The sequence below is a fragment of the Vulpes vulpes genome, chromosome 7 (genome assembly GCF_048418805.1).
Source record: "Vulpes vulpes isolate BD-2025 chromosome 7, VulVul3, whole genome shotgun sequence".
NCBI lineage: Eukaryota > Metazoa > Chordata > Mammalia > Carnivora > Canidae > Vulpes > Vulpes vulpes.
This window is the reverse complement of record NC_132786.1, coordinates 15,119,791-15,132,553: the sequence shown is the minus strand read 5'-3', so window position 1 is coordinate 15,132,553 and position 12,763 is coordinate 15,119,791. Positions and strand designations below refer to the sequence as shown.

Below are 12,763 nucleotides of genomic sequence, written 5' to 3'. Positions count from 1 at the left end.
GAGTGACGTCCCCAGCTGGGTTTTCACAGCCAGGAAACAGCAGCTGCTGCACTAGAACATTCCACATTGCTGACAGCAGCTCTCCTGCCCGCGCAGACTGTTCCCTGCCATTCTTCCTAAGAACCGAACATGCTTTCTCTGTTTGCATTATTTATATTTGAGACTGCCTTTATGTTCTGAACTAGGCATTTACACAATATGCATATTCATAAAGGCTCACTCTAAATTCTAAGCCAAAGCTTCAAGGTCAGAAGCAGCTGGACGTAGGTACGGCTGGGAAACACTCACCGCAGGTCGCAGAATAAATCAAAACACAAAAACACATTTTCTTGTTCCTAAACTGCACAATAGCCTGTGACACAAGAGTGAAGGGCCACTGGATCCCTGTGTGCGGTGAGTATCACTCCATCTCGTGACTTCTTGATGGCGAAGGCAAGTTTTTGCCAGAAATACACAGTCGGTTGGAAGTGCAACCAGCAGATGATCACTCCATGTGCCAGAGCTCATAAAATAAAGACACTTTTCTCTCAACTCCATAGGCTCAAAAGTACTTATTCCACTATGCAAGATGGATCTGCCTGTGTCTAACTAGCTGGAACCTAAAATCATGAAAAATTAGGTTACTTTTCAATTCAATTCCTGCATTGGAGTTGTTGGCTTTGGGGCCCAGATTTCGCCCTTAACCTATCTGACCAGAAATCTGTGTCATTTCACCTGGTGAGCTAATCCGATATTTTTTCAATATGATAATATACATTCAGGGCATCTGGGGGGCTCAGTGGGTGAAGCGTCTTCTGTTGGCTCAGGTCATGATCTCGGGGCCCTGAGATCCAGCCCCACATTGGGCTCCCTGCTCAGCAGGGAGTCTGCTTCTCCCTCTCCCTCTGCCTGCTGCTCTCCCTGCTTGTGTGGGTGCTCTCTCTCTCTCAAATAAATAATAAATAATCTAAAAAAATACATAAATGTGGTGGGCACCTACCACTGCTGAGATTTTTAAAAATTATCAAGATTTATCAAAAGGACACATCTGTATACCAGTAGTTACATTTATGGAGTGGGTCTGGAGAAAGAACATTCATTTTTGTTTCCTTCCAGAGATACTCCACTGTTTATATCTGTTGAAATGAGTATACATTAATTTTTATAATCAAAGAAAGTTCGGAGACTGTAACTACCAAAATGGTGCCACTGATTATGAGGGCTGCTGAATAAATGAGCAAAGGACAGGATGATGGTGAGTGTGGGAGAGTCCAGGAGCGCTTAGTGACAGGGCCCTGGGAGGCAGAGCCAGGCTGTGTGTGGGTCAGGCCTCCCCCGCCAGGGCTTCAGTCCACATCCCCAGCTTTTGGCCTCTGGTCCTGCCCTGGGCATCCTGGGGAGCACTTCAGTAACAAACCGCTGCCCATCCTTATTTATTAACTTGGCTATCTTCTTGGTTTGACACCTAGGCTGGGAAAAAAACATAAAGTAGCACAAAAGGGGCTATTTGCAGGCCCACTTGCTCCTTGCACTGGCTTCACGGAAGTGCCTGTCTGGCTCCAATCCAGTCCTGCAATGTGACTTTGGAACCTTTTGTTTTGGGAGGGACACTGTGATTTTCAGGTCTGGAGGCGGCCACGGATGCTCACAGTGGAGTGGGGCTCACCCCGATGCAAGGCTAGCATTCTCCTTCTGGGTCACTGATAGGGATGAACCAAGTCAGTGCGCTTTCATTCTTAGCCTTGGGGACCTTTTTTTTTTTTTTTTTTTTTTTTGAAGATTTTATTTATTTATTCATGAGACACAGAGGGGGGAGAGAGAGAGAGAGAGAGAGAGAGAGAGAGAGAGAGAGAGGCAGAAACACAGGCAGAGGGAGAAGCAGGCTCCATGCAGGGAGCCCGATGCAGGACTTGATTCGGATGCCCCCGGGGTTACGCCCTGGGCTGAAGGCGGCGCTAAAGCCACCGGGGGATCCTGTTCTAAAGCCTTGGGGACCTGTTTAATTTCATTCTCGGAAGCACACCCTGAAGACACTGATGAGCGGCACGCACACTTCGCGGGGGAACCCAGGACGTCTGGCAGACCCTGGTGGGACGCCTGGGGCAGCGGTGGGGGCAACAGCCTGCAACGTGGGCTCACTCCCGCCTCTCCCCAGGTGGGGCCCCCAGGTGTCCCGGGTACCGCGGGGTCGGAGAGCGGGCACTCCCGCGTGAGCTCCGGCCGCTTGGATGGAGCCCATCTTCAGCGATGGAGACGGGATGGCTCGGACCCCAGGGGAGCCGCTCCATCGGAAGCGCGGGCGCCGGCACCTGGCCTGCCCGAGGCCCACCCCCACCCCCGCAGGTGCGCCCGCGCCCTCCCGGAACCCGCGGCGCCCCGGCCCTGCCGCCCACGCTGCCCCCCGCCCCACAGCCGCCGAGGGTCTGCAGAGGGGCGTCCCTAGGAGGGCCGCACTCAGCTCCCGCAGGTCTCCCCAGTGCCCCCCGCGGCTCTCGTTGCGCCCCGACCGACCCCGCCTCCAGCAACCCGTGCCAAGGCCTCAGGCAGGCCCACCGCAGTCCGGGCATAGGGATCCCGGGAGCGGCCGCCAGGTGGCCTCTCCGCGCGCCAGGCCGCCGTGGGCCGCGAGGATTCGTGTCGGATGCGGCGGAGCCGCACTGCCCGTGGGCACGGAGGCGGGGGCGGGAGCCGGCTCACCGCACCTGCGCGCCCCAGAGCGTCTCCGGAGCCCCCGCTCGCTCGCAGCACCCCGCGAGTCCCGGCCCTGCCCCCGCCCCCGGGAGGCCCCGGCGCCAGGTGAGGCCCCGCTGGCCAGGGCTCCGCCCTCCCGGGGTTCTTGCTTCCTGCCGCGGAAACTCTGCGCCCTTCGCCCCCTTTCTCTTCCTTCCCTGAGCCCCCCAGGCGGCTGGTTCGCATCCCGACTCAGGACGACCACTTGGGGAGCTTGGGAAGGTAGCACAAAGCACACAGGACACGGACGCCTGCGTCCCAAAGACTCTGGTGTAGTGGGTCTGGGGCTCCCCGAGGGAGGGTCACCGTGGGGGTGCACCGGGGGGGATCCCCTAGAAGACCTCGAACTCAGCCATCGGTTCCTGGCCCTCGTTTGCGGCCACACCGGCCTGTCACCTTCTCACCAGCACGCCTTTTCCAGGAGCCCCCTGGCTGGTAGCCCCCAGGGTGCATACTTTTAGTTTTGTCTTAAAAGAAATTCAATGTTGGGCAGCCCCGGGGGCTCAGCGGTTTAGCGCCGCCTTGGGCCCAGGGTGTGATCCTGCGGTCAGGGATCAAATCCCACATGGGGTTCCCTGCAGGGAGCCTGCTTCTCCCTCTGCCTGTGTCTCTGCCTCTCTGTCTCTCATGAATAAATAAATAAAATCTTAAAAATAATTAATTCAATGTTTAGGATAGGCATCAGCTGACACAGACCGGAAGAATAGAATCTCCTTCATGGTGTAAAGGGGGTTCCTGAAAATAAACAATTTGGGAGCCAGGGCCAGAACCTAGGACCTAAGAGTTTCATTTTTCCTTCTAGGTGGGTAGCACTGGCCTGACCAGTCAGCTGTGACAGTTGGTGGCGGAGGCTGGGGTGGCAGTTTCTCGCCCCCCACTGACTACGACAGGGCCTAACAGCCAGTGGACAATGGTCAGGAACAAATGCAGGAAGCAACAAGTGGCCTGTCTGGGACAGGCGGGAGACTCGCTTGCAACCCCTACTTCCCTCCAGATCCTCACCACGGAGCAGGGTCTGGGACTCGTCGGCCACCCACCCACCCACCCACCCCCAGAACACGATGGCCCTTGGGTCTTTGCAGGAGGGAACGCACCCGGTTCCAGACCACAGGGAGCCCAGCAGCCAGCGACTGGCCCTTCCCTCCCCACCTGGTGCCTGAAATCACAGATGCCAGACAAGGTTCTCACTTTTCCGCATACTTTATTTGTTACAAACATACAATTTTAAATATAGACTGTAAAACTCCATTTGCAAAATCTATTGTAGGGAGTGCACACCAGCAGTAAGGATTCTTCAACTTTTTTCTCTGTTTCTGTCAGTTTTGCTAGTTAGTGGTCAACACGGGACCTGCCTGTTGCAGGCCTGTCGGAAGCTTCTGGCCGAGCTCACGTTGCGCTTTTGCAGCGGCCCTACTCGTCTCCATGTCTCTACACTGACTGGCACCCGAGCTTCCGCCTCCAGGCAGTGAGCGCAACAGCCCGTCTACACTCGCTTCTGAACGGTTTCCAGGAAGTGTGATTTCTGAACGGCACTGCACTTCACGGGCTTGTTTGAATGGCCCATGCAGCTGTTAAAGTGCATTCTTCTTTTAAAAAATAAGAGAAATAATCTTTACTCTTTAACCAAGGTACTTAGAAAATGAGCTTTTTTGGTCTCTCAGCAGATATTCCCAAGTTGATCCTATCGCTACAAATTTTAGTGTTCTATATACAAATATTTATAGGGTTACAGGTAGAGGGGACCTTACAAAATGAAAGGTGCAGCTTCTCTTGGAAGCAGTTCTACAAATTCATACACAGGAGTACACACATGGTTTACAACGCACAGGCATGTGGCTATTCAGACACCAAAGACACCCCCAACCCCCTTAGAAGTACCTAGTTGTCTGTCTACATCAGGAAGCTGTCTCCTGCCATCAAGATTTGGTTTGAAATTATTTAAATGACTTCTGCAGAGTCTCTACTGGCAGGACATCGGTCCCCACTTTGGAGTGAACCATCTAGTCTACAGAAGCCCCTGACGATTCTGACCGGCGGTGAGGGTTCCTACAGGATAGAAGATGTGCGGTCTACAAACGTCTAAGGAGACAAACACACTATGAGAAAGGGTCCTGGAGAAACATTGTCATGAAGGAGCAAAAGGATAAACCCCCACTAACTGTTCAAAGACACTGATAATCCTAGTTACCATTCAAATATTGATGATCATCGAGAAAAACCTCAAATACATTCTCCTGCTACCACAATGTATAAAACTAGGCTCTGAAGGGATGCCCTGTACTGTCTTAAAAATCACTTTTTGGGCTTTTGCTCCATCTGTTAGCTTCTAGGAATCCAGAAAGCTTTTGTGTGCAGAGGTGACACACGGAGCTGGGAGAAATGGGTTTGTGCTCGTGTCTGAGCGACGTACAAACAAAACTCCAAATCCCTACCACACAAATGTGCTTTGTGATGGAATCCTGTTTTGCAATCATCCTGGGCCTCTCCCTGCACTTGTATGTCCCTGAAAAGGGAATTTATAAAGAAGGAATATTCCACTTGCCCTTCTGTTTCCAACCAGGTATTTTCTGAACTAGCCTGACCCTATGACACGGGGTAAGGCTGGAGATGAATGTCTGCTGTCCGACTTACTCAAGGCAGAGACAAACTCGCATCGCCTGCAATCTGCTCGTGCAGAGGGAATGCGAAAGGATCTCTCTCTCTCTCTCTCTCTCTCTCGCTTGGGCGGCCCCACACATCAGCCCCCTACAGACAGAATCGGCCCTCTCTCATCCGTGTCAGTGGACATCTCACACGCGAGGCCCATGAGACTTGCTCCTAGACTCATGATTTCGCACTAGCCCAAAGTATGGTCATGCTCCTTCACCAAACCGTCTGTTAGAATCACCTGGGGGGGGGGGGGGGGGAGACCACGTCTTTGCTTCAAATAAAGCTCTGTCCTCCTGTTAATAGGAGCCCCGCCGAGCAAGGAAAGTACCCAGGCGGCATCTGCAGATACCTTACTGCGGCTTTACTGACCCTGTGCGAATGTCCAACTCGAGGCGCAGGAGTCAGATTCTCAAAGGAAATGGAAAAGGTGGTGAATGGGGTGGTCACACAGATGGCATACTTCCTGTTTCCTCAGGGAGTATAGAATACATTCAAAAAAGTCTTACTTGGATCGAGGGGAATGGGTACCACCTGGGACTTGCCAGAGTCATAAGTCTTCATGATATACCTTTACTATTTTTTTTTCCAAATTGGATTATCATCCTGACAACTGGACATTTATTGAAAGAAGGGTCGAATCCATCAGCACTGAAATTACATTTTAAGACCAAGGGCTGGGGACAGGGACTTTAACCAGCGACCTGGGACATGCACTCACCGTCCCCAAGTGTGAGCTCTTGAAACTGGGGAGGGAGGGTGTAGAAAATCCATGACTTTGCTTTCCTAGATTTAGAAATCGGGGAAATGAAGTTCTAGTTTGCCATTTCCACCCTCTAGCTGCAATTTCAAAAGCGGGGCGCTGACGTGCACTTTTTAATTTTGTCTCTTTTTCTTAAGGTAAATGTGGTTTCTTTCTTTTCTATTTCCTATAAGCTATCCCCCCGGACCACCCATGTGCCCCACTACCCAGTTTGTTCAAGGAGGGGGAGTAACTGTTTAGGAAGACAACTCATGGACTTACAGTACTCTAAAACCAACCCTGAAAACTGATCATCTCATCCACTTAGTATAACTTCAGTGCTGTTGTTGACAGGGAAAAAAAAGTTACCTTAAGGCTTAAGGGAAAGTAACTTATTAATTTGTGAATGCAGCATTATTTACTCTCCCATCGACTGGAAGCTAGCAGAACGCATTCTGGATCAATAATACAAACCTCCTAACATTAGCAAAGATTTCCACTCTTCTTACACAGAACAATATTCAAAAGCAGATTATCTAAGGGAGCCTGAGAAACCATGATCCACATCACACGAAGATCCCATGAATTTCATTATCAAAAAGTGCTTTATCTTTGAGAAATATGTCGGGGTTCAAATGGAAATATACAATGAAGATCACTCGACACTTTCTCAAGCGAATACAAAGTGGAAAAGGAGCAAGACGATGGGAGGCTCTGCTCTCTGAACAGGCCTCGTGCGTGTGACTTGTAGGGTGGATTACATTAAAATTGTTAAAGAGTTAACAGTGGGATTTTACACCACTCTCTACTCTAAAACCTGAGATTGGACACCAAAGCACTCAACTTTGTTACTTATCAGAGCAATTCTGATCCTTCCTAAAAACAGAAAACTCAATTGAATTGATAAAACCCCAGGGTCAAAACCATGAACTCTCCCCAGGCGGAAAGGAGACGGACCACTCGAGACTCGCGTGCATCAGACACGAAGAGTGGTGCAGTGCGGAAGGCCTAGCTGAGTTACCTTCACACCCGCTAGGGTGCTTCCCTCCTTCCCTCCTACTGATCAAGGCCACGCTATTTGCAAATGAATATCTACTGAGAGATCAGTTGTGCATTGGACAAAGTACCGTAACTGGGTTAAAAATGAAAACAAAATTTACAGTGAAGAATACTTATGTGCATGGCTTACACACTCAAGCTTCTCCCTAAGGCATCCACCTCGAGAGCAAGGCGGACGCCGAGCAATAGTTACCTCTCGATACCTTGTGCAGGTCACTCTACCCTCCAGTAGAGCCGGTCAAGGTCACACGGGACAAAGCATCCTCAGCAACTACGCGCCTGAAGTGTGCAGCCGTTTACAGACCACTCAATATGAGGGCATTATTATAACCAGCCTCTTCTGCCCACAACCCTGCATTTTTCAGATAAGACAGGATAACTGTTTTGTTTTGAGAAATCTGAAGCTTGAGTTTGTATAAAAGACCTGCAATTTACTGTCAGGCGATGGAGGGGACGGAGGGAGCAGGAGGTGCCAGCTGCCTGCCCTGGAAGCCCCTCCAGCGGCCGGCAGCAAACAATGTGGAAAGTGACCTAACAAGTGGCCATGTGCGCGCCACGGCCACAGCCCTTCTGACCGACTACATGCCTCCCACGGCAGCTCAGGGTGTCTGCATTTCCCGTTTGGTTTCCACTTTGATTTTTTGGTGCCATACAGACTCACGTGGCGCTTTGTGCAGCATATGCACTGAAGGCTTTCCTTGCGGACTAGAAGTGCCACTCTGCTCAAGCAAGAGTGGGCACAATAGAAACCAGAAGGGAATAGCGGGGATCTCGCCACAGAGTTTCGCTCTTTTGATTCTGTTCCTGCAATCTAACTTCTCACATCCGGAACGGCCTGAGAAACACTCTACCAACGATCAGAAAAGGAATTTTCGTTCCCCGCTTCTTAGAAATTGGACTATTTTGAACACGTGATTAGCTGGGATGTTTGCCAAGGTTAAAAAAACAAGCCCTAAATCACTGTTCGTAGTAGAGGATGAAAACCAGAACAAAAAAATATTTGGATGTTTCCCAGAGTAATGCCATTTTCTGACTGGAATTAACAGATATTCTTTGCTAAGTGCTGTTTATGGACGAGTTCTGAGATACAGCCTCATTAACAGGCCGCATCGCACATCAAAAGAGCAGTCTCTGTGCTCGGATTTCTATTGCCCCAGAACAGCGAGTGGATGAGGGTCAGTGAAATGCTACAACTAATCCACACCCTTCTGTCATCTTCCTGCATTGAGAGGCCATGAACCACCCCCTGCAGGAGAAACAAACCTTTGAGATTGGTTAAGACTTAAACCCACCACTATGACGTTTACCACTTAATCTTACATAGGCAGGTCAAAATTTTAATATAAATTACTTTTTCCAACACATAGCTTATGCATTCTTTGCTCCTTTTTTTGGAGGATTCTCAAATTGATATCTAAAGATTTACATATGATATATTACTGTTATATGGTCTAATGACTAAGAAAATTTCTCTGGTAACCAAAGCTGATGCCATATATGGTAGTGTTCTTGGCATATACTCTATACGCCTCAGACCACTTCCACATTCTTTCTATTCAGCTAATTATAGCTTAGTAGCCACTGGTGAAGGATTGTGAAGACCCTGTCATTTCTACAGAATAGAAAGGCAAGGCTAGTTACTGCAATTCAGCCAAACAAAAAGAAAAGAAAAAGAAATACAACAACCCCTTCAAAAGGAGAGGTACTGCACCTTTGCAAAATTGAACTGGCTCACTGCAGCTGAGCAACAGAACCACCACTGAAGCAAGAACACGAGTTGGTCTGAACAGGAATTGTACACGGTCTGAAAATGAACAAGTCGTAGCAGTGAAATGAGAGCTGCGACCTGACTTTTCATTGCTGCCTCAAGGTTGGAAACTGCAACAGTTTCTGCAAACCTAACGCTAGCTTCGCGGCGCCCTTACGAAAACAATTTAGGGATTTGTTCTCCGCAGCAAAGAAATCAACACTCAAAACACATAGGTAAATACAGCAGGACATTATTGAAAACAGCTGCCTTGTGGTACAAAATACAGTACGAGTATATACGGATGTCATTAAAACATCAAAAATACTATTGCTCCCATACAATTTAGGAAACATTCTTTGCGACGGAGAAGGTTTTTTAAAAAAAGGAAAAGCTTTAAAAAAAATCTGTTTAAAAAGTCTACTGTGGAGAATGAGAGTAGAGAAATAGTCTGAAAAGGGCACCAATGTGTGTGGCTCTTCCACTTTTTTTTTTAAAAAAAATCTAAGATCAACAGTATTCTGAATCATAATCTAATTTTTTAAAAAAGCCTAATTTTATGTACAGTTCTTTATCCTCCCTCTCAGCCACGATGCATGAAGATGATCTTTTCTAGATTACTTATTTCCCAATAAATACAAAAAAGATTGTATAGATTGAATAATACCAAACTCAGATAATAAAAGGGTATGCAATAAATTAAATGGCAGCTCAGATAAAGGGCAGGCATGCAGTTTAAAAAAAAAAAGAACAAAAAACGAAAAACAAAACAACTAAGATTGTGGAGGTGGGGTTACTTGCCTCCTGGTTGAGAAGGTGTCGCACAGAGAATACCTAAAAACTTTGGAAAGAACGTTAGCTCCCGTTCAATTCAAAGTCGCCTAGGTCTGTGACACTTCTAGGAATACCTTGTGATGGGGTGGGATTAACTTGATTAGTAAAAATCATTTCTACTGAAAATCCATTTAAAATATAGAAGAGGCGATCCTTCAAAACCCCAACTTTTATTCTTGAAAAACAGCTGGATAAACTGGTGAGAACCAGTTTGTTGAAATCTCAAGATGGTATAAAAAAATGCTTCCAGGACATAGTCAGCATTTGCACGTTCACTTCATCTCCATTCAGATGGATTTCAGCTTCCCAAGGGCACACTGCTCAAATCACTCATCCATCATTTGCCAACTTTGATTGGGAGGTACTGAAACAATGGATCGAGTTCTTAAAATTTTACTTTAAAAGAATAGATGATGCTGGAATTCTGGACCTGAGGATCTTTAGTATTGGAACAAATCCAGAGACGGAACTGAAGGTGGGTGAAGACCTCAGTTTTGGTTATTTCCAACTTCTCTGTGAGGACGTACATTCCATTAAAGCTCAGGCTTGTAGCCACACTGTTCCTTTTGTAGGTTATCTTCAAGTTTTATGGTTGAAAATCCAGCCAACCAGTGGCTCAAACAGCCCAATTAGCCATAATTCAGTGGCTACTATGAAGCCACTACAGGGACCTGCTCTCATTCACCCGTAAGACATCTCTTGGTAACAACCTCCGTGTCTGGACACCCAGGGAGGGACTTCAGTGAGCAGCAACTAACCCACTCAAACAGTCCTCCTTGTGCTTGATGCGGGACTTTCGGTGCCTGCCTCAGCAACCCCCCAATGTAAAATTGCTCTCAGCTCCAGAAAAAAACATGGTCAGCTTCTAAAATCCTTTCCTAACAGACTGTAGTTGAAGGACTGACATCTGAATCCACTCGCATCCAGGAAGACAACTCCACAGAGACATGGACACTGGTCCAGGTTCCACGTGAAACCATTTTAGACAAAACGGGCCCATTTTGTTGCTATATTCCCTGGTGGCTTCTGGAATTCTTCTTTTGCCCTATCCGTGGTTATTTAAAGTCGTGCTCCTTTTCCGAAAACCTGTACCCTCAGAAATGGACAAAGGCCAAGGCCTCGGTCTTCTCAGGAATTCCACGGAAACCTAGATCCTAGAGGCTGATTCAATGGAGGTGAAGAGACCCACCCCCCCAGCAGGGAGGTCCGGAGATGTTGTCAGGCCAGGACACCTAGGTGGAACACAGACGCTGCTGTCATGGACCGGCCTGGGGAAGGCCAGTGTCCCCTGGGCACGGGCGGCTCTGTCCCCTGCAGGACTAGCCTGGGTTGGGGTGGTGGTGGTGAAGAACCCCAGCTGCAAACTACGGAAGCTGAGACGATTTTGCTCAGGTTGTCTCCTTTCTGCGGGCTGCTGTCAGTGCCTTGGAACTTTGCTGCTTTTCTCTAATTGTCTGCGACTGTTCTTTTTGTGGTTATTTCTCTTAATTAACTGTATTGTTTTTTAACTGTGTGTTCTCCCGACGGGGCCTCCTTGCTCCGCCTCCACCGGCTCCCTGGGGACGAGCAGGAAGGGGACTCCGCGGCGGCCCCGGGGACAGGGACGGCGGGCGGGGGTGGGGGGGGCCCGGCGGGGAAGCGGCGCTTCAATCCTCGTCCACCTCCTCGCCCTCCGACTCGTCCCCGCCGCGGCGCTCGTACAGCTTATCGCGCTGCCGTTCCTGGATCTCCTTCATCTCGTCGGCGTACCGGCAGAAGGCGCCCCCGAACTTGCCCCAGGCCTTGAAGGGCACGGTGATGGCGTTCCGGTAGGACGGCTTCACCTCGCTCACGCGCAGGAACACGCCGTACTTGTTGCAACCCACGTCGAAGAAGAATCGCTTGGAGTCCACGGTGATGGACGTGCCCTCCGGGAGCTCTCCGTACAGGCCGCCGCCCGCGCCCCCCGCGCCGCCGCCCGCGCCCCCCGCCAGCTCGTCGTCGTCGCCGCCGTAGTCGTCGATGAGCTTGGCCAGCGCGTCCCGGAACTCGATGAGGCCCTGCGCCGGCAGCGCGATGGTCTGCCCGCTCTGCAGGCCGCCGGGCCCCGGGCCGCCGCCGCCGCGGTTCACCGTCTGGCGGATGCGCAGGAAGCGGCCGCGCTGGTTCTCCTTCAGGTCCAGGTAGTACTTGCGGTTCTCGCGCACCAGGAACTCGCTCTTGAGCGCGCGCCGCGGCCCGCCGCCCTCCTCGGCGCCCGCCGCCGCCGCCGCCACCTGCTCGGGGCTGCTGGGGCCCAGCTGCGCGTAGTGCTCGATGAAGTCGCCCAGGTAGTCGCGGAACTCGGCGGCCACCGCCATGGACAGCGTCAGGCGGCTTTTGGAGCCCCCCGCGCCCACCTCGGCGATCTTCAGGAAGCGACCCTTGGCGTTCTGTTTCACGTCCAGGTAGAAGCGCTTGTTCTGGATGTCCAGCCGCTTCGAGGCTAGCTCCTGCGTCTCCTGCTCGCCGCCGCGGGCCGCGGGCTGGAAGCCGCCGGGCCCGCCGCCGCCGCCGCGTTCGCTACCGCTATCGCCGTCCGCCATCTTCTCGGCCGCCGCCGCTGCCGCGCCTCGGCCGCCGCCGCCGCCGCCCGCCGCGCTCGCGCCCGCCCTCCGCCCTGCGGCTCGCTCTCCGGGGCCCCCAGCCTCGCCCGCTGGCCGCTCACGCGCTCCCGCCGCTCATCGCCGGCCGCCGCCGCCGCCGCCCCCCATCGCCCCGCGCTCCGCCCCGCCACTTCCGCCGAGCTCGCGCCAGCTTCCGGCGCGCACCCCCTGACGCCACCCGCCCCGCCCAAACGTCCTCGCGGCTGGAAGCGCCGCGCTCGGCGGAGGCGGCGGCGGCGGGGCGCAGGACAGTGACGTCGCAGCGCGCGGCGCGCTGGGAAGGGGAGAGCGTCTGGGCTGGGAAGGGCGCGGGAGGGTGCGGGCGTGGCGGTGTGCGTGCCTTCGCGGTCGCGGGCCTCCTGGGTGCTAGACTTGTTAACACAAGCGTTCTCCCTCGTAGGC

At 51.5% G+C, this 12,763-nt stretch overlaps 1 protein-coding gene across 1 annotated transcript; it reads right to left on the bottom strand.

The window, feature by feature from the left end:
• Positions 1 to 3,893: 3,893 nt before the first annotated feature.
• On the bottom strand, positions 3,894 to 12,470 carry PURB (purine rich element binding protein B). Its single transcript, XM_025988382.2, has one exon. It carries the CDS (start codon positions 12,299 to 12,301, stop codon positions 11,384 to 11,386), a length of 918 nt encoding a protein of 305 aa, XP_025844167.2. The 5' UTR covers positions 12,302 to 12,470; the 3' UTR covers positions 3,894 to 11,383.
• Between the last annotated feature and the right edge of the window lie 293 nt (positions 12,471 to 12,763).